Source organism: Pangasianodon hypophthalmus, chromosome 4, assembly GCF_027358585.1.
Source record: "Pangasianodon hypophthalmus isolate fPanHyp1 chromosome 4, fPanHyp1.pri, whole genome shotgun sequence".
Classification (NCBI taxonomy): Eukaryota; Metazoa; Chordata; class Actinopteri; order Siluriformes; family Pangasiidae; genus Pangasianodon; species Pangasianodon hypophthalmus.
In genome coordinates, this window is record NC_069713.1 from 20247972 (window position 1) to 20270683 (window position 22712).

General features: G+C 39.8%; 1 protein-coding gene across 4 annotated transcripts in view; it reads right to left on the minus strand.

Annotated features, from left to right (window-relative positions):
• LOC113540494 (protein phosphatase 3 catalytic subunit alpha) overlaps positions 1 to 22712 on the minus strand; it is an 88314-nt gene that overhangs the window by 11582 nt on the left and 54020 nt on the right. For all 4 annotated transcript variants that reach the window (XM_026937021.3, XM_026937022.3, XM_026937023.3 and 1 more), the window contains exons 3-10: positions 14565 to 14689; positions 13310 to 13421; positions 12708 to 12853; positions 10750 to 10889; positions 7003 to 7080; positions 6246 to 6340; positions 1835 to 1960; positions 1274 to 1345 (exon numbers count right to left, since the gene is read on the minus strand). In XM_026937021.3, coding sequence (XP_026792822.1) covers positions 1274 to 1345; positions 1835 to 1960; positions 6246 to 6340; positions 7003 to 7080; positions 10750 to 10889; positions 12708 to 12853; positions 13310 to 13421; positions 14565 to 14689 — 894 coding nt within the window. The remainder of the gene's footprint in view (positions 1 to 1273; positions 1346 to 1834; positions 1961 to 6245; positions 6341 to 7002; positions 7081 to 10749; positions 10890 to 12707; positions 12854 to 13309; positions 13422 to 14564; positions 14690 to 22712) is intronic.

Sequence of the window (22712 nt, forward strand, 5' to 3'; positions counted from 1 at the left end):
AGGAGAATGAAAAGCAGTGATTACGAAAGAAGAACAAGGAGTAAACCATTTGAGAGAAAGATATTCAAATCTGAAAGAAAAAAGAATCTCAAATCTAGATTAATTAATATTAAACCCAGTGTGACAGGAGGAGGAAAAGTGAGTGAAAGACGAGATGTTAGTGTTTAACTTAATAACGTTTAGCCTGCTAGCCTGAAAGCAAAGATATTCCTCTTTCTTCTCAATAAAATATAAATGTTCAGCTTTAACAATTTAATGTCTGTTATGCAAATGAAGCCCTGAAGCCTAGCATATTCCTCAGCTTTCATTACATTTTCCTTAACATGAAATGTGACTCGAGCAGTTCAGCGAACACAAATGTGATGCTGCTTGTGAGACGCTGAGGATTTCAGTGCATGAAAATAACATATTTATGCTGCTAGCCATCCCATAGTGCAGAGAAGGTACATTTGTTTACCATTTCCTGTTTTGAGGGGCAGAAGCAGCTGGTGCTTTAGATGTAGTCCACAGTGTGCATACATCCCATTAGTCATGAACATGAATTTTTATGTTTTGCGAATGATGAAGCCAAACTATGAGCTATGTAGAAATCATACATACGTACATACATACATACATACATCAACCGCTTGCACTTTTCTATCATATTCTGCTTATAATCCCAACATGTAAAGGGCAACTATATAAACCTTACATATTCTCTCATCCTGTAATCTGAAAATCTTAATGAGTTTTGCCCACTTTCCGATATTTTCAGCAGATTTTAAGCTTAAATTTATTGTTGTCGTTTTGAGAAAATGGGTTTTATTGGTTGTGCCTGTGCTACACACAGGATTCACAGGTCTACTATAAACATGTAAATGGAAAAGCTTTCAAATGGCTATATTTTCTGGTTAAACTAACTCAGAGCAGCTGCCGATTGCATAGCAGTAGGGAAATCAAATTAGCTTTACAGGCCTTTTTATAACGCAGAGAGCTTTGCCCTACTACAGACAGCATCCGTGTTCACCGCAGACTGTGTGCATGTGATCTTACAAGCGGAGACATTTTTAACCACAGTTAGGCTGAAACGCTTGCCTGGCCCTGTGTTTAGCTCAGACCTGTTGTGTTAGAGATCTGAAAACAGCCACACATACTGAATACTCAAGACTGCTTAATCTGGTCTAGTGACATCTCCTGTTGGGAATCTCAGAAACTCAACACCAAGCCCCTTCTGTATAAGTGTGTGTGTGTGCGTTCGCATATGTTAACTGTAACTGATGAACTGTCTTACCATCAATCTCCTCATCTGTAGTCAGTTCATCATTGGAGCAGATACTCAGTACATTGACCAACATCTCAGTGACTGGGGGCAAGACCACCACACACACACACACACACACACACACACACACACACACACACACACACACACAGAGAGAGAGAGAGAGAGAGAGATCATGTCATTGCTGTTTTCTACAATGTTCTACCATACAGTAGTGGGCAACATGATAAAAATAGTATATGATGATACTTGAAGACATTCCATGATACACAGTATGTACCACAATATTTGTAGCTGCTCCATAGTTTTGATTACAATATTACTGAACGTTTATATAAAAATAGTTATCGCTGAAAAGGAAGAATAAAACAATCCATACAAAAACAGATTTCAACATCTAATCAGTCAGCAACAACACTGTCAGTGTTAGAAAAGTACTGACAACATCTGTAATGGCATAATTGATCAAAAAATAGTCCCTAAAACATAATGTACTGCACGGAACTATAAAAAACTCATTACTGCATGAATGCTTGAATGTGTGTGTATTCACAGTGTTTCAAAATGTACCTTTCTCCCCAACGAAGGGCAAGGACCAGGTGAAGACATCCATGAAGTTGGGCAGCCAGTAGGGGTGAGGAGAACAGTTAAACTGCCGAATGTTCATGACGTTATTCTCATATTTCAGCACAGCAGCTAAATGTGTGGAGAGCGAGAAAAGTGAGGGCAAGATTTAGGCATTTAGACATTTAGACTATTTAGCTTTCGCACGCTCTCTTACAGAGAAACATGCACCTAGAGGTATTTTTATATACCTGAGCACGCAAACACATACAAAACAAGTAACTGACTTCTCAGTTTTAAAAGTAACATACTTGTGTGTGGAGATTAACATCGGTTAATGCAGATGGTTGTTCTTCATTTAACAAACAAACTTCATTTAACAGACTGAATTACAGTCAGCTCCATAATTACTGGCACCCTTGGTAAATATGGGCAAAAACATTTAAAATGTATCTGTTTAAGGGAATGACTTTTCCCCCTTTACTTCAATTAAAGGTAAGGATTTCAGTGTGACATTATGCTAACTGACAACAAAGATGTTTTTAATAACCTTTTTTTTTAATAATTATCAAAGATAAACAATAGCTTTGGTGATAACAGGTCTGGTGTAAATGTTCAATAATGCAGTGAATATGAGTTAAGGCAACCTTAATGTAAAGTGTTACCCTTCAGAGTGGCCCACAGCCAGTACGATATCTGCTCTGAGCAATCAAGCCTTTAAATGAGTGGCCAACATACAAATCATAGCTATCTTGTTGAAATCTTATCTGTGTGGCTCAAGGTCACTCTGTGTGGTATCAGGATTAGAGTAAGCATGGTGACTCCTGCTTGTGTGCCTCACATACTGAAAGCTGACACTGCACTTGAGCTTGCAGAGAGGGAATTTCCCGGCCTGGAGTCTCGCTCGCGATTGAGAATAGCAGGCTGTCATGTGGCGGAGAGAGCGGGCCAGCTGTCAACTGCAAGCCAGACTTAAAGACCCGAGAGCACGTCTCTACTTAACCTCCAACTTTGGCTAAATATTATGTTATACCTGTTACACCACCTAATTCATAAAATATAATTTACAATACGGCTTACATCATTTTGCAGATTAAGTAAAAATAGTTCAAATGTGACTATTTTATTTGAGATGCATTTCCAAGAACAACCACAAGGTGGCTCCTGTGCCCAATAAAGCACTTAAATTAAAAAACAATGAAATAGAGACTACAGGTATTATTCGCATTTGCCTAGATATTATTTACATGTAGACAAATATAAACACATTACAATGTCTAATGGGAATAGAAAAGTTAATGCTAATCTACTTTAATAAAATGCCATGAATAATAAATGAATTAAATGAATAAATACAGAGGAAAACCTGCAAATATGTTTTGATAAACTAATTACTAAATTATCTAACCTGTTTCAAGAATTGTTTTTATGAATGTTATCATAATTCATAGCTTTGAACTCTCAAACATCCAAGTTATTGCATTCCAAGTCACATTGAGAACATTGTTATCCGTCAAATGAAAACAATAAAAGCAGTAAACTTGGAGTCAGAGCTAAACAGCCTGGGAGTGTAAAGGAGAAACAGAGCACTGTGGCCATGGAGAGAATCTGTTGTGCTCTCTCTCTCTTTCTGTCTCTCTCTCTCTCCCCTCCCTCATTCCAGGACACAGAGTCATCATAAGTGACGTGGCCGTTCCAAAACCTTCCACCCGCAAACATCAATCAGTACAGGAACCACACGATGACCCCATGACCTGCTATCCTAAAGGTCAACATGCTGTGTTTCAGGAGGGAACACGGCTCATGCTGGAATGCGTGGTATGTAGGAAAAAATCAGGGAATCAGAAATTAACCAGTTAACCAGCGTTATGGAAAAATGTATTAAGAACCCCTCCATTATTTGTCTATAAACAGATTCCTAAGAAGACAACGAGCCACTGTTCCTGAGTCATCTAATCTTTCCTGTGCATTTATGCTGCAAAACCTGACTGTAGATCAGTATTCGAGGCATGGCTTATCTGGAATCCCCAACTGTTGTGCCACTGACAGATGGAGGAACCCTCAGTGCTTTAATCAATGCTTGGAACGAGCTCAGCATGCTGGCAGAGACTGTGGCCATTACCCCTGCTGTGTCCTGCTACACTTTTCTCCGCTCGGAGATTAAAACACTGGTTAGGCATTCATTAGCTACATCAGACTAACCAGCACTACCGCTACATCACCACTCTTTGTCGTCGGATTTCCTGTGCTTTGTCATGGGTTGCCTTATTGACTCGTTTCACACAGACAGAGCTACAGCCTGATGGACAGCTGGACAGTCAGTCTGGCAACCCATGAGAGTGATGGATAGAGCAGGCACACCCTCCCACTCTCGCTGCTGGATTTACAGCAGCGCTCTGTGACTATCAATCTTGACACAGGCCATGACTCTGACTTCACTGTGAGGAGAGAGGATCAATCTCTCATGCATCCGTCTACCCCCTGCCCACTGTCTGCTTGATCCAGCTTTAAATGAATGTGCGGAGGTTGTGATGGTGCATGGTGTTATGCATGAAAGGAGAACAGCTCAGTGAAATCATTGCTGAATTGCTGACACACGACGCAACTCGTCTCATCTGCTTAATGGCAGCTCATTTTTGAGTCTCTGGGGCTGTCGGTCCAGAAAAACAAACACCTCCCTGCAATAGTGTGTTAATGTAGTTATGATGTAAAAGTAAACACGTTGCAACAATGAGCTATCATTAAGAGCCAGACTGATGCAAAATCAGGGACGGCTATGGAGCCGGAAGAAAAACCGTGGTGTACTATGCATGAGTAAATTTGACGCGCTGCTTCCTGCCTCTAAAGCCCGCAGTTCTACTGTGGCAAAAACACTGGTTTGACGTACTCAGCAAAACATGATGTTTAGGTGAGTTCCTTTCAATTTTTAATTTGTATTGAATTAGAATTATATATACACTTGATAACAATGATATTCCTTGTAACACTTGCAATTTAAACTCCATTTCTGAAGATGCACTATATGGCCAAAAGTATGTGGACACCTGACCATCACACCCATTTGTGGTTCTTCCTCAAACTATTGCCATAAAGTGTGATGTACACACTTGTCTAGAATGTGTTTGTATTTCTCTTCACTAGAACTAAGGGGCCCAAACCTGTTCCAGCGTGACAATGCCCCTGCGTACAAATCAAGGTCCATAAAGACATGGTTTGCCAAGGTTGGTGTGGAAGAACTCGAGTGTCCTGCACAGAACCCTGACCTGAACCCCACTGAACAACTGGAAAGCTGACTGAACAACCTGCCTCCTCACCCACCATCACTTCCTGATCTCAATAATGATCTTGTGGCTGAATGGACAAATCCCCACAGCCACGCTCCAAAATCTAGTGGAAAGCCTTCCCAGAAGAGTGGAGGTTATTATAACAGCAAAGGGGGACTAAATCTATAATGGGATGTTCAGCAAGCACATATGGGTGTGACTGGTCAGGTGTCCACAAACTTTTGGCCATATAGTGTATGTTAGACTCTGCTTGTAATGACACCAGAGACCCATGTAGTACAACGGTACAAACTTTTCCTCTAACATTAGCTTATCTAGAAATGCATAAAGCAATTGTCTTGCATTTTGTCATTTTCTTAACCAACATTTTGAAGGCTGTCGAACACTCCATTTTGCCATAGCATTAGTGCTGTCACTTCAATTCATGATGAAATTAAATTATTCACATCCAGCTACTAAACCTGGAGGTCATAATTGCTTTCTTTCCTCTATGTAATGCAAAACACAAATATTTTAAGCTCATTACCTTTGCCATGGCAAAGCTCGGATGAAATATTAAAGCTGGAGGAAGATTAGTGAGCAGCAAAGCAAATAACTACAGAAGCTAAGAATAACCAGGAGTGTTTAAAAGTTTTCTGCGAGAAATGCCAGTTCTCCATGCTCCATGCAAAACAAGTTCTATGCTCACAATCACTGTGTAGATTGTTCACTAACAGGTTACCGTTTACCTGTTAGACTAATATGACAGATTTCCTTCAGATTTACAGGGAAAACTTTAACACACAACCTGAAATCACTGATGAATAGCAGACACACACATAGCCCCACAAAGCTCAAACACAATTACAGTAGTGACATTAGCCGTGTGTGTGGGGGAAGGTTTGTGTGAACTCAGCAATGATTGATCCGTCTTCACATTTTCATTTGCCAGAAGAAAAGAAAAAGTGCAGCATGGGTAAAATGACCAAACACCCACTCACTTTCCTTTCTCTTTAATGTAAAAGTGCTGACTAACTGAGCCTGGGTCTGTCCATCTTGCAGCTCAGCAGGACCACAGCATGCCAACTGTAGACTAGCGCCAACACACACACACACACACACACACACACACGTCTGTTGTCCACATCTCCTACCTTTATTATTGTAGACATCTAAGTAGTTGGGGGCTGAGAAGATGGTGATGAGCGAGGGGAAGCCTGTAGTCTGGCTCTTTCTGTACATGCGATATCTGACAAAGACAAAAGCTCTCGAGTCATTATCATTATGGTTACAGTATCTATAATCATCTATCTACGCCAGTTCAGTTGTGTGTTACGGTGTGTTACGGTTTCTTCCATCTTCTCAACAGGTCCTGCTGGATTCAGCCGGTGGGGTTTCATTTACTGCTCAACTCCCCACTGCTATAATCTATTAGACTGTGAGACTAAGGGGAGTTCAAACTACTCAGACAATAACTCTGCAATAATCAATAAAACTCCTGCTGCCCAAAGAGCTCAAATTAACTGACTAAAGCACAAGCAGGGCAATTTCATTTGAGCAGGAGTGAGTAAGCAAAATTTCAGACAGTACCTGAGTTCATTTAAAATTTTGTGGGAGTAAATTGTATGCACTTATTCAGGCGATGAGCTTAATTCACAACTCATCCAACTGAAAATATTTTTGGGTATTTACCAAAAAACAGCTTGCATTTAAATTGCTAGCCAGTCTCTCTCTCTCTTTTTTTTTTTTTTTTTTTTTATTAAATAGTACTGCGATATCATGAATAATATCTTCGCTATATACAGCACAGCAGGAACATGAGGAACATAAACTGATCATTACTTCAGCTAGCTGTATTATGAAATACACTGAAACTGGAAAAAGTCTGAGGAGTTTTCAATGAGATATTACCCAGCGTCCTGTGCTTCGTGGGCCCGGATGACAGATAATAAGTTGTTGTGTTGTAGGAAATCACACACGGCAGGATAACTACAGAAAAAAAAAAAAAAATCAAGAAGATCAGTGAATTTGGTTTCAATAAGACAAAATATTGTAGCAGTTCAGCAAAGTATATACTCAACTTTCTCATAGTGACCATCAAGGAAGGAAACTTTGCATTAAAACAGTATGTGTTTGCTTTTGAGAGCAACGGGGGAAACCTCAACACTCCTGAGATCAATGCAGGAGACTGGAAGCCAAAGCAAACTCTGTCATCCATCCTGAAAGGCTAGATGTGAGTTTTTGGACTTTTCCATACCGCAGCCATCATCTAACTAGAAAAGGGCACGCTGGAACTTTCCCATGTTTACAACTGGCTTTGGTGATGAATCTACCCTGTGGCACTCTGCAACCACTGAATGAGCTGACAGAACTAAAACAACATCTTACACAAACACAAATGGAGCTCGGTGCCTGCACAAATACACCCTGAAAACTCGCTGTTGAGGGAATGAGTTCCCTGGCCATACAAGACAAAATGCTGGAAGCCATGAAAATGGTTTAACGCTACCTGAAGGTTTAGTGAAATCTAAACTCATTACAGAATAATGCCAAGCCAAGAGAAAAACAAATACCAACTGGCAGTGCAGTATTCAAACATTTGCTTCTCTACTTTTGTGAATTAAAAAAAACTCCTGATAGAAATTGAATATATTCTTTTGGGTATCTTTTCACACTTGGACAGCTACATGTCATCTAATTTGAGTTCATTCTGTTTATTTGGAAATTCATTAGACAAATTAAAAAAAAAAAAAAAAACACCACACAAAATTATCTGAGGCTTAGATCATTTCTCTCACAGCTGCTGTAGATGAACAGGGAAAAACGAGTTAAGGCTAGCAGGTAAAGGCATCTGTGATGTGCTGCTACCAAACCTCTCTGCTGTCAGCTCCAAACCTGGGAATGCTCTTTACGTCTGTGTAAATTTTTATAAAGGCAACTCAGTGACCAGACATCTCCATCAACCTGTTTCTTTCTACTTAGTAAATAATGCTAGGAAGATTTTTTAATCATGTTTCCTCCACGCATCACAGGGTTGGAGGTCAGTTTTGTAAATATTACATTGTAAGTAGTGGCCAAAGATATATATATAACATTATAGCTGAAAATCTGATGTCCCTTTAGATTCATAAGAAGCATATTTACTAACATTTTTATTTTTCTTTAGTTGCCTGTTGGACAAATAACAAAACCAAACTGAACTTCATATTTATATTGCCCTTCAATAATTTATTTTTATTGAAGGGCAATATAAATATTGCCCAATTTATTGAAGAATATGCTGAAAAAGTATTAACATTAAATGTAGGTTTGCTGTTCAGCAGTCCAATATTAAATGATATTAAGTAGTGGTTATAGGGCTGAACAGCTAGTTTTAGTTTTAGAAATAAAAACAAGCATCACATTTTGTGTTGTTTGTGATGGCCACACATACTGGGAGTGAACAAAATCTGCTGATCTTTTTTAAGCTAATTTTTTAAAATGGGGAAAAACCAATGCATGAACCAATCACAACATGGTGGCTCCAATGTTGACCCTTTTCCCTATTTATTAATGAACACGAGGATTAATGCAATCCATACTGTTTATAATAATATATTTATACTGGTTATTTGGTTGATATACACCCCAGTATGTTCTAATATCTGGTTATGATATTACCATGCTGTTAGAAGTGATTACACCACAGCATGGTTGAATTCTCAAATCTGATTGGTCAGAAGGTGTTGATTAATTTTCTCTAACAGCGGTTCTCAGAGTAGTTCCAACTGAAAGGCAAATCAATGCTGTCGTTCATGGTAACATGACAAACAGCATTTTTTGGTCTTATTCTTAACTTCAGGAGAGAAAAAAACAGGCTGATGAGGGAATGAGGGAATGACTATTATTGCTTCCATAATGTAACGGAATGTTTTAAGAACTTTCTACAACATTAAGTGTAACTATGAATGAATAAGAAGTAAATTGTAATCACTGTCAAATTGTTGTAGTATAAGAGGAATAAAACACTTCAGGATGTGCTGTATTATAAAAAATTGTCAAACTTCAGTAAATCCACTTTGCATCAGACCACATCACACCATCCTGTGGCTGATTACTTTCCTATAACAGCATGCTCTGTTGTGTTTTATTCCTTACATATTTAAGCTAATGATCTTTTCGACAGTAGCATTCAGTGCAGCCATAGAGCACGGGCTACAGTCATTAGCTTTCCACATTAATACGGATACATTCTGATCATATTTTTGCCTCTATAGCACTTCATCCCATGAATTTGATTACTGGCTGAGCAATGGACGTGAGAGTAGACAAGTGAACAGTCATGAAAATGGAGACAGCGCAAGAGCTTTCCAGGTGATGAAGGATGTGTTCATTGACGAATACAACCAGAAAAGCGCTCTCAATTTTTTCATGGTGTTCACCCTAATGCTATTACACTGTGTTTTGATTATATGTGATAATTTGTCTTCTCATGTAAAAGTGTTTCATACTGGTATAATAATTCAGACAAAACCCATACCTTAAGAAAAATGACAAGTTATATCGACCAGATCAACAGCCAACCCTCCCTGTACTACACGTCAGGTGCAAATTTGAGTAGTAAGCAATTACATGGCTGGTTATGTGTGTAAAAGTTACGAGGACTCGTGGTGGGATGAGACAGGATGTTTGTCCCTGGGAGTGCTGAGAAGAGGCAGAACAGGCCTGCTGCTCTGGTGCGGACTCGTAAAGCTACAGCTACGCAGTATGCTTTCAATTACACCCTACTGCCTGTGTGTGTGTGTGAGACAGAAATATAGACAGAGTAAGAGAGAGACAGTGTCTGTGTGTGTGAGTGTGTGTGTGAGTCAGTGAAAGAGAGAGAGATGCAAATGCGGCAGCTGCTTAGGACTACAAATTTAAATGCAGTACTTTCCTGTTATACTCCACCTGTCTGAGGAATCATCTGTATTGAGGGATTTTCCTGATGCATTCACTTGCTTTTCCTTTTTCCTCTTACAAGCTTGAACCCAGGGTGGCACATGCTACACGTTACTTACTTTATCAAATGGTTAAGTTGTCATTGGTGGGGTTCATGTGTCCTTCAGGCAGGGTTTTCTGATAACCAATTTAACAATGCCAGTCTGATTCGATTTTCCAGCAAGCAGGCATATGACATTTTCTAGTCAAAGCCAAAATAGCATAAATCATACATCATGTCATAGCTGCCAGGAATCACGGCCTACTGGTGGAAAAATGAATGCAATTCATATATTCCTTTCCTCTTTAAGAACATGCAACTTCTTCAGAAATGAGGGGAAATTTTAAAATGCATGCACTACGAGAATTCAATGCATATAGACTGTAACAGACTACATATAAAAACAGCTTGTGTTACTGTGGGGATCCTACTGCAGCAGCCGAACTCGTGCGGTGTGCAATACCTCCCCCTTTTCACAATTTCTGCCACAGTTTTATTGCTCTTATAAGCTCCTGGTGTTCTAATGATATCTAGAGGTAGCTTGGGGGGGTTAGGATGGTATATTGTTGGGGATAGAAAAATGAAACTACTGCTTTGCTTCGATATTGTGGTGTAGAAAATTGTAGGTCATGTGAAAGGATGAAGGTAAATGCGAAAGAGCGCTTTGATGGTGTTTGTGGTTTTATACATATAACTACCTGTAGAAGTAAGAGCAGCCTCGCACTGTGTTGTGTGTGAAGTGTTCTTGGGTCTTCTCGTTGCCAAAGTCCTCCAGGGGGTCGGACCACAGCAGGTCACACATTGGTCCGTAAGCGGGAGGCTCCTTGAATCTGTCTAACTGGAGATGGTAAACACATGCTCAGCTTATAGATACCCTGGATTTGATAGACACCCTGATAGACACCCATAACTGAAAGGTTTACAATTGTTCTAACCACATACACAGAGATAAACTGCTCAAAGACCAGCCAGGAGCCATCTATTAATAAGTCCTATGACCAAAGACCTTTAAATGGTTGCATTCAATTAGAGGGGAGAGTAGTACAGTTGGAGAATCCAGGCACTTTTATTAAAGTTGAGGGAAGTGCAGGATTATTAAGCGTCATTAACCTGGTAGTTGCACTGTGTGCATTATATTGCAGATGTGAGAAGAGGGAAAAGCCATTGTAAGCTGTAATATTACAGCACTGGCACTGTTTAATTAAAAAAGTCTTCAATTTATTCAGTGGTGAAAGACATAAAAATGAATAATGTATAATAAGAGACTTTCCAGATAAACTCACTGTAACTGTCATCACATGGTCATGTTCTCAGTTCTGCCTGGTGAAAGCCGTGTCGAAGGATTTATATCTACAGCAAAAAACCTGGCTGAAGATTGACTTCTGAGTAGGGATGCAGTCTGAGTACGAGTACAAGTACATGCTTTCTGGTACTCATCTATACAGATAATACAATGCGTAACCTACTTTGCAATAAGCAACCAGGGGCATCATGGAACATTTTATTTCTCTCTGGTTATGATGCTACTGTGTGCTGCTAGCAATGAACTCCTCATGCTTAGTTTTATTTTTAAGATATGCAATGTACAATGTGTGGGAGCAATGCACAGACCCCGGAGAGCATATGTGTCTCGTTAGAACTGAAGTGCTCTCGCTAACGTGCGACAATTCCTCTGCATGCTCACGAATACCACTGTGTGTGCACAGTTCATGGCACAGTGTGCTCATTCAGGTCATCATGCTCTGTTTTGAAGCTACTGTTTTAAGGTCATATGATGTTTTGTCATGTTACTTGTGCCGTAGGAAGATGCTGTAGTTGTTCCTCTTGATAGTTTCGCAGAGCACAGTGTGCACACTGCTATGTTCGGCAATTTACACTAGGCTTATGTCACATAGCATCACACGGTATCAGAACATCTTTGATGAATACAAGTAAATGAGCACTGTATCAGACTGATACCCAATATCAGTATCAGTGTTGATGCATCCCTATTTCTGAGTGGTGTCAAGTGTCAAAATTCAATTAAATTCGATTAAATTCACAGCATAATTGCTTTTAAAGTGCCAAAGATGACCTTTCTCTTTTCTTATCTGTTGATCAGAGCAAAGCTAGTCAATCATGGATATTTGTTAGCTCACATATACTCTATAAGCTGTCTAATGACATTGCATGAGCAGCAATTTGATGATGTGAACTCTCCTAGGTTAGTATGGCCATCCATTAGGCTGATCTAGCTAGTGAGTGGGAACGTGAAATGACTTTAAAAAAACCTGCTTTCAAATAAGAGGGTTGGAGTTCACTGAAATTAAAAGGTTCACCGATATTAAGTGATTAAGTCTGCATTTTCAGTTATAGATTTAATACCCATGTCTGAATTACATAACACACAAAGCCTTCATAGCATATCCATTAACTACATCAAACATAACCTCCTGAATTATTGTCTCTAAATATGCACTTCTCATTTAACTATAAAGTTGTGTTCAGTGTTGTTTACATTATGTACTTATTAGCAAACTACTACTTACCTTTGAATTGCTGACATTACATTTTTACAAGTACTCCGTTAAACACTATATATGTACCACACCAGAGCAATATTCGTTAAAGCTGCTGGACGAGTCTGAAGGTGATGGCTTCAATGTGGCATACATACTTTTCTGATGTCGTCGAGGTTTGTTATTTCAGGGGAAAGGCCTCCGTGCACACACAGGAACTGCTGATTCATGAGCGCGGCCAGTGGAAGGCAGTCAAAGGCATCCATACATGCATCATACACTCGCTCCGAATACTTAATTTTACCTGTGAAGGATGGAAAAGAGGGCCAAGTGGAGATGGAGAGAAGGAAATATAAAGCTAACATCAATATGCACTAACACACTGCATTAGTGTGCTGGCCAAAGTGGGAAGTCTTAAAGAGCCACTACCAAAAAATTGGGGGAAAAAAAGTAGGAGTTTGACTCTGGCAGGTGTTTTCTTTTTTTAGATGTTCAATCCAAAAGCAACATGTCTGAAGCCTAACCATCAAAGTAAGCAAGTAGAGAATATGACTTCATGGGCTGAACAGGAAACATTTTAATTTCTCAATTTAGACTTTAAAGAAAGAAAAGTTACCACAATGTGTGCATATTAGTGCCTGCTTGTTTATATTTTTCCACATAGCACAGTTAACACCGAGCTCAATAGCTGGCAAAGCAGAACATACAAGTTTTTGATGTGTCTGGGTAAAGTGATAATGTGGCTGGTAGCTATACTTACATTCCTGCTTAAAGGTGAAATACTCTGTTAAATGTCTACATTCGTGGTTCCCACGCAGCAGAAACAGTGTTTTGGGGTAAAGAATTTTTAAGGCCCATAAGTACAGCACACACTGAAAAGGAGAAAATAACACAAAGACAAACATTAGGATGTGATGAGTCTTCGGATACGCTGGAAAATTTCAGTGAAAAAAACAGAAACCTTGAAACTGTCAAAATTAACTTTCTTTTTGGATTTTTCTCCCTAATTTGGTTACACCCACCAGCCAGCTATCTCCCATCATACACATCTGCATCTTTTCAAACTGCAGCTCATGCTGTGTCACAGAGCAGCGTAACACACACAAAGCGCTATCTGCCCTCTTCCACATACATGAGCTCACAGGCACCCACGGTTGGTTAGTGTCGGAAAAAAGTGTGCCGTCCCTCAAACTTCAAAGCACGCACGGGCAATTTTGCTCCATTGACTCCTGGGCATGGACTGTCAGGATTTGAAGTTTTGATCTCCTGATGATAAGGTGAACGCTTTTCTTGGAAGCCACGCGGAAAATTAAACAGTTAAGTAAGCACATACTTGATAAATGCACAAAAAAAGTTTATCTAGGACTAAAGAAATGGCAGAAATCAAAACCTGCCATGTGTGAAAGCAGATAAACTCACTGTGCTTAATCTAACCCATAACCCTTGTGCTCTGTTTGCTACTTAGCAATGGATGTACTGTTCACGGGTCACACTGACTTTTAGCAGCTGATACAGAAAATATTTGACCAACCTTGAAGACGTCTGTGTTTTTTTGGAACAGTAAAGACACACAAAAGCACTTCTTATACCTGAGGATGTTCTATCAGCAGGTGTGTGCAAATCAGGTGCAAATAATTTAACAGAGTGAATTCAGCTATTTACTTTATTTATTTATTTCATAAAACGCAGTTTGTGTCCATTAATATTTCACCATTTTGGGTGAAATAATGGGTTTATTCTTGAACATAAAATGACCCGAACTTAACCTCTGTAATATAATTAAGAAGAGGGCAATGGCAGGTGTACCAAAAGTAAATTTGCTCAGTAGAGAAGACTGAAGAAAAAAAAATACATTTCAGTATTTTTCCACTTTTGGCAAAAAATTAAAAATAGTTCATTTTGATCCAGACAGAACAGAAGGGTTAAAGAACAGACCTTCATATAACAGTCAAGTGTGTTAGGACAAGATTGAACTTATTCTTTGAAATTGGATATAAATGCAACATGAAACATACCTCAATACTGAAATATCCTCTGTCCACATAATCGCCGAGGAAAAGGTAGCGTGTGCTGGCTGGAGATCCTCCCACCTCAAACAGCTTCATCAAGTCAAAGAACTGCCCATGGATGTCTCCACATACTGGAAAAGAATCCGAGACAGAGAAAAACATTCAGAAATACAATACTGCACCAATGCACCATGTATATTCTTAATTCATATAACAACTCTGTTGAACATTATCAACCCCAGCAACCTTTTCCTTAAATCTAATGCACATACACAAGTAGAACATGTAACCCTCTGTATCTATGTGTGACACACTAGTTCACACTAATGTACATATTTCTATGCAGAACTGACATCGGGGCTTTGAAGTAGCACAGTGACTGAAAGCTTTTCCTCCATCTTATTACCAAACAATGGTGCCTGAGGCTTTTCATATAAAGAGTGTCACCTGGCCTCTTGTTTAATGAATAATACATGCATCAGTGCTGCTGGCTGAAATGCGCCTTTGTGCATTAAACAATGCGCACTGAGCAAAGACTCACTTTCATCCAGCATCCCGCTGAGTGATGGCTATTGCGATGCCCTTATATAGTGACAGTGTAAATACACATTCAGATGTTTTGTCCTGTAATAAACTGAGTAAATACACTGCCTGAACCGATCAAAATGGAGTTCAGCTCCAAGGCTTTTACTTTCTATTGGAAAAGTGTGTTATGAAATGTTCAAAAGTGCATAATTATAAGCAAGAGTGCATTAAGCACCAAGAGACTGTGTTAATGTGGATTGCTCATACTCAAGTATTCGTGTTTAATGACTGCATTTAAGGGCAGAAGTGGCAATACAGTGGCATTTAACAGAGGCCAAGCCAACTCGTATACAATCACCTTTCTCTACATGTTTAAAAAAGGTTAAAATATCTAGGCTGGGCTGTTGGGTGACCTTTTCTGTTTCATATCATGCATGTTCCATATCCCTTTCTCCAGGACTTCTCTTACGATGAATAAGCAAAAACGGTATATGAACTGTAGACATATTTAATTCTAAAGCACTTGCATAAGCAAATTCGTTCATTCGTTCATCTTCAGTAACTGCTTTATCCTGCTCAGCATCACGATTGCATAAGAATAATCATTTAAACATTATGCATTCGCCCCCATTTTTGGCCAGTTTGCTTTTTTTTTGTTGTTGTTATTTGCTGCAAGTCATTAACATAAAAACAAGCCTTTTTAATCTGGGCCTTGCTCTTGAAGTAGGATCCTGGACAATGAAGAATCATCAGTGAAATCATTAAAAATTCACAGCAAACAAATCCAAATGATTGCGCAAACCGAAAGCAAATATTTCTTTGTTTGCGAGCATGTGATATGCACACTCCTTTTTTCTATTCTCAACATGACCTGTGTATGAATATGTATTATCTGTATAAATGTATTATGTTGTGAATCAATTAACTTGTCGACTCATTTTTATAGCTATTCTTTATTAATGACAAAAAAATCAGTAAAAAAGAACAAGATTATTTTAGGAAATGTAATGTATATGGAAACCCTGTTGAATAATGTACACATAAAAGGTAGCAGTAGTGGTGGTGAAAGAGGCACAATGTAGCAGAGAACATTAGGGTTTGAGAACTGTGCTGTCATCTCATCCACTCCTAAGCCTGTTAATCATGCTTTTATTAGATACTAGTATCTATTCCTTTAAAAACAAATGCTGCGAATCAGTTTCATGCCATTTTTAAATGTTACTTTTATCACCAGCAACCATAAAATCATTAACAGGGACCACATGCTCGAAAAGTGAGCACATCCTACAATGCAGCACAATACGATGAGTGACAACGTTCTCATAAGATGCACATTTCCATGGTTACTGTGCTCTGCAAGCTCTGTTACAGTGTCCATTTGAAATGCAAATGCTATTTAACAAACGGTCTTTCCACTCCCATAGCAGCCTATCAATATTTTTCAGTTTTCCTGTCAAACGTGCGTGTAATATATTAGCTGGGCTCAATTTGGAGGTACAGGAGCTCTAATAACGCACCCCCCATCTCTGCTGATTCCAATGGTGGTAACGTTTCTGCTGCTTTGTTTGTGTGTCAATCTGGACACCATATTAGTTATTTGCCAGTTATTTCATATTCATGGAGGCAGAATTGAGTTCTATAAATAGAGCTTCCTCTGTTTAATTGAGCTATTTGCTCAAACTTATTAAGTCACGATTCATTCTCAGTGTTTTAGCATTTCAACTACCTTACACAACAAGGCAAGATGGTGAAGACGGCTCTCATGACAACTGTAAGATCTTATACCACAGTGCTGCTGAAGTCCCCATTCTGACTGGTCAGAAGTTGCTGAATAATTTTAAAATAAATAAAACAGCTCATACTGTTTTTCATAATAGAGCTCAAACAGCTCTAAGGCAAATCACAGGTTTATATTAATGTGTTCATTCTAAGACATCACAGGTTCCCCATTTCAACTCAGGAAGTGCTGATTAGATGTAGTGAGTGTGTTAGAGCAGGAAACCAGGTTTGGGAACCTGTTTAATACATTGTTGTTTCTACATTAACAGCTTACACAGGGACTTGTGTGGCAGACGCTCCACATGAACAGATTTTTACACACAACCGTTCTGTGAGAACAGTCAGAGGTAAAGCTATTCCTTTACGTTTTTCAGACACGGGAGCATCTTCAGGACAGAAGCTTTTGTGGTTTCTTGGTAACATGATAAACTTCATTTCTGTCTTATAAAAAGTGAGGGAATGACTGTTATGGCTGTTATATAACTATATAATATAAAACTATATAACTTCAGCAATAACAGGAACTAACCTGTTTCAAAGAAGTTTAACAGCATTAAACTATAGCCATACTGGGCTTCACTTTGGGCCATATCATGCCAAATTAGCACTTGCTTTCCTATAACAGCACACAATGTCATGTTTTATCCCTTATGTATACACTATATGCACAAAGGCACTTGATCAATCGCATATATGCTTTTTGAAAATGCCAATTCAGATTTAGTCCCTGCTTTGCTGTTATAATAAACTCCACTCTTCTGGGAAGGATTTCCACTAGATTTTGGAGTGTGGCTGTGGGATTTGTTCATTCAGACACAAGAGCGTTAGTGAGGTCAGGAAGTGATGTTGGGTGAGGAGGCCTTGGGGGCAGTCAGTGTTCCAGTTCATCCCAAAGGTGTTCAGTGGGGTTGAGGTCAGGGCTCTGTGCAGGCCACTCGAGTTCTTCCACTCCAACCTTAACACACCATGTCTTTATGGACCTCAGTTTGTGCACGGGGCATTGTCGTGCTGGAAAAGGTTTGTGCCCCTGAGTTGAGTTCCAGTGAGGGAAAATTGTAATGCTATAGCATACAAAGCCATCCTATACAATTGTGTGCTTCCAACTTTGTGGCAACAATTTAGGGAAGAACCACATATGGGTGTGATGGTCAGGTGTCCACAAACCTTTAGTTATAAAATCATAGTCATGTTCCTTTATATTCTTATTCTTCCTGTCAGTATGGAGGTCTTTAAAGTTGGACATATACTTCAAATGATGAAAAAAACTAAAGGAAAAACACACTCGCTCATTGGTGTCCTTCGCAAGAACCTTGTGCACGTCTCTCTCGACACTATGCACCACTGCTCGGGGTGCAGAATGCTCTGGAGAGAGCTGTGAGCAGAGATGATGCATGACTAGCCAGGTCTGAGGACAACTTTTGAAGTGCTGCCAGCTGGTTTGGGAGAATGTTATATGCACACCCCTTGTTTTGATTCTCGACATTATCTCTGTATAATTACTGTAAATGTATATTATCTGTATAAATGTTGTGCATCCGTGAATCTGTTGTTTACTCATTTTTATAGCTGTACTTTAAAAATGACAAAATTGGTAACATGACTATCGCTTTAGGAAACATTTAAAGCATTACATTTAGAGCATTTAGAGACACCCTTATCCAGCGTGACTTAGAGAGGTGCTTTAGGTACTTAGAGAGAGAGTCTCCATCAAATACATCTTCATGCAAGTAAAACAGGTCAGGGTCTAAGAATACCATCACGCTGTTACGGAGTTAGTACAGAAGTTAGTACAGCAACAATAAAAGGATAAGTTGAGGGGGAGGTTCATTTCACCACCTGGATGCTCGTATAGAGGGTCTTGATGAATGTCTTCCTTGTATGTTGAGGAATAGTGGGTCATGAGCTGTTCTAGTGTCTTGAAAGAAACATGGTGCAGAGCGGGGGATAGATAAATTATGCTACATATCTGGCAACCCTGTCAAATACCATACAGATAAAGAGCAAAGAAGGTGGTGAAGAAAAATAACAAAAGAGACAGAGAAGGAGGTTGTATGATTGAGTTGTCCCTTGTAGGCACTCCGCCTGCTTCTTCTATAAACGCAAATAAAAAGGAATCAGAAATAAATCTGCCATTCTGTTCAGTGATACAAGCAACCAGGTGATATTCATTCTAATGGCAGAAGTACACTGCAGCAGATAAACTGAAACCAGTGTTTTTGGCTCAAATGATGTGTCTAAATGTGTTTTTTCAGTTGAAGTATTCTGCCAGCTTAAGTTAAACATGCTTATAATAGACAAAACAAATGGATAAGCCATAGCAGTGCGGAGATTAGCACCTTTCCTACTCCTCCACTTCGGATTCAACACAGTAGCTCATTATCAACTGATTAGTTCGATTCGTCACTTTCCAAGAGCCTAGGTCTCACTTTCGAATTTTCTAACTGACTTAACAGGTTTTCCACTTTCATATTCATCGGTTTTCTAAAATTTGCAATTGACTTGCAGGATTGCTGGTAGCAGTTAACTTTATGCACACTTAGAGAAAAAAAAAAATCACACAGGCAACAGTTTAGCAGAAGCTGTAATTAAGAGAAAGAAAGAGAGGATGAGGATGTCTGCTGCCACTCTGAAAAACTTCTCTTATTTGGATAGGAACTTGTTTGGAAATGCTTTAGAAACTTGTAAATGTATTTATTTGCACGTGTGTCTGTGCGACACGCAAAACAGCGGAGGCAAAATGTCTTTTGGAACTGTCCAATTAGCATCTGTTAGACGGGCTGCAGTGGGAAGCAATTAAGCTGAGCTCCAAGTCTCTGGAAAAACACACGCACACGCACGCACGCACGCACGCACACACACGCACACACACACATGCACACCCACCCACACACACAAAGCTGCTTTCTTCAGATGTGCAGTAGGCGTACACTTTATGAAGTACTACTGTAAGAACCTGATCATTTGTGCAGTTTAATTTCTGTGCACACACTAATGTGTGTGTGTGTGTGTGTGTGTGTCTGTGTGCATTTGTTAGTGTAGTTCAGTACCATTTTACAGCCCATATTACTTTCCTGATGTGCTTTTTCAAACTAACAAGCTTCATTAATGGTGTTATACACAAGGTACTGTCAGCCACACTGGCGAAGCTTTTCCACACATGCAGAAGGGCAGAATGTCAGATATTTTTCACATCACTGTCAACATAACATCCATCCCAAAAAGCTGACCATAGTTATATCTAGAGACTTCCGAGCTTATTAGATGAACGTTCAAGTACAACACTACTGTGGTCACCTGCAATTACACTAGTGGCTGCCATCACTATGGAAACCTCACTTATTGGCATGGAAACAGCCCTGTGATGAGCTCCTCATTCACTGCAGACTAAGTCCATTCCCACAGGGGGTTTAATGCTTTGTTGAAGCATATTTAATAAATACAGGATTAGCAACAATTAAATTATATTGTACATTGCATTCCTTTTGTGTGCATGCACGGTGTGTATAGGTAGAGCATGAGAGAGGGAACACACCGTGGTTTGTCACATTTTTTTTTTTTTTTTTTTTTTTTTTTGCGTCAGTGTTTATTGAACAAGTTTAACAAAGACAGATTGAGGCTGTTGGCATGTGTGCATGTGCCACTGTGTGTGTTATGAACTGTAAATGTTCTGACAGTCAACATTGCACTTCAGATGATGAAACAAACCCAACATGGAGCGAGCGTGTTTGTGTGGAGCTGCTCCAGTGGGGAGTAATGTTACACTGTGAAAAGGGCAGTACTGTGCACAGACAGAGAAACTGTCAGCGTTTAAGAGCTGTTACTTACAACAGGGATGATTAAGCACTCGACTCTGTACGTGCTAGCACTTTTCACTACAACTGACAAAGATGTACTGATTTGTTTCTCATTTGTGATACAGATATCAGAGCTCTGTGTATTGTCCCATACCTGATGCCGAGCCTATACATCCGCTTAACCACAAGACTCAGCTGCCCAAATGCTAAATGTCCAAAATATCAGACACTTGTGTCATATCTAAATGTGCTATACTCACTGACAATACTGATGGTGCCATAGCCTAAAATACACAGTGCAGTGCAATGCAGATACAGGGCATGCTCATATTTAACATCAGAATAAGGAAAAAAAAAGTGATTTCAGTGACTTTGATTGTGGCATGGTTGTTGGTGCCAGATGGCCTGGTTTGAGTATTTCAGAAACGGCTGATCTCCTGGGGATTTCATGCAATAACAGTCTCTAGAGTTTACACAGAATGAAGCGAAAAACAAAAAACAACCAGTGAGCAGAAGCTCAGCAGAAATTAATGTGTTGCTGATGAGAGATCAGCTAAAAATGGCCCGACTGGTTCAAGCTGACAGGAGCGCTACAGTAACATAAATAACTACTCTTAACATCCATGGTGAGCAGAAAGGCATCTCAGAAAGCACAGCACGTTGAACCATGAGGTGGATGGGCTACAACAGCAGGAGATCACATCGGGTTACACTCTAGTCAGATAAGAACAGAAGTCTGAAGCTACAGTGGGCACAGACTCACTGAAACTAGGCACATGAAGATTGAAAAGACACTGTCTTGTTTTTTTTTTTTTTTTTTTTTCTATCTTGAACTGACTGTGCCCAGACTGTGCCGACTGTAGCCTCAGATTCCTGTTCTTCGATCAGTGGACCATTTCTTGGGGGCGGTGTAGGGGGGATCCAATACCTATTAGACTTAAGTCCAGATTTTTGAATATTCATTTTGCAAGAGCTTAAAAAGATCGAACAGTAAATTTGGCATTTATGAGTGCTATTGTCAGGGTGTGGAGGCAGAAGGATGTACAGAGAAGCTGTATCCAAATCAGCAAACAAACTAGTGGTCAAAAATAGACAAGGATTGAACACCACACAAATGGAACAATGCAGGGAAATCAAAACCATGAAGGGCAGAAACAAAAACCAGTGATAATGAACACAGAAAAAAAGTTGAGAAATGCACACTGGAAAGGTAAAACCTTGCAAACATGAGGGCCTTTCGCACCACTTTAGTTCCAGAACTAAATTTACAGTATTAAGTACTGGGCGATTTTACGTGAACTATTTCCCAGTACCGTTTAAAGGGTTGCATTCGCACCAACGGTGGGCACTAGGAAGTGACGTAAGCCGGTCGACAGTGACGTCATTTGTGTCCGGCGTTCAACAACGGAAACAAAGAACAACAATGCAAACAACCGGAGGATGGAGGACGCTGTGATCGGAGCTGTGTTTTTGTTGTGTCTCGCGTCCATCTATCGCTGTTCTCCATACTTGAGAAATAAGTTGACACTACAGTATGTTTACACGGCGTTTTAAATCATGGCGGGTGAGGGCGTTTTTTTACACGTTTGGCCAATCAGCGTCTACTTACGTCACGGATAGTACCAGTTGTGCTGGTTAGACCCTGCTCCGGAGTAGGAGCTAATTTAGTTCGCAAAAAAGGCAGTCTGGTACTAAAATCGCACCCAGTTCCGGAGGTGTGAAAACGCCACAAAGTGGGTCGCTCCACAATTAGCTCAGGTACTATGAAAAGGTTCCCGCGGTGCGAAAGGCCCTATAGGTGGTGAAGGAACTGGTATAAATACACTGAAGTAACACGGAAGTACAGAGTTAATGTCTGGACTGAACGGCACCGTGGATTCAGAGTCACAATTTTTGAATAGTAATTACAAGAGCTGAGTACCTAGCACAGTGTGGGAAAGTGGGCCATCAGAGAGGAAGTGTGTGACTGCCGAGTGTTATGGGCGCTGACAGCAAGATGCGCTTGCCGTGAATTAGCGGAAAGCTGTTCAACTTTTTTTTTCCTGGAAGCAGCAAA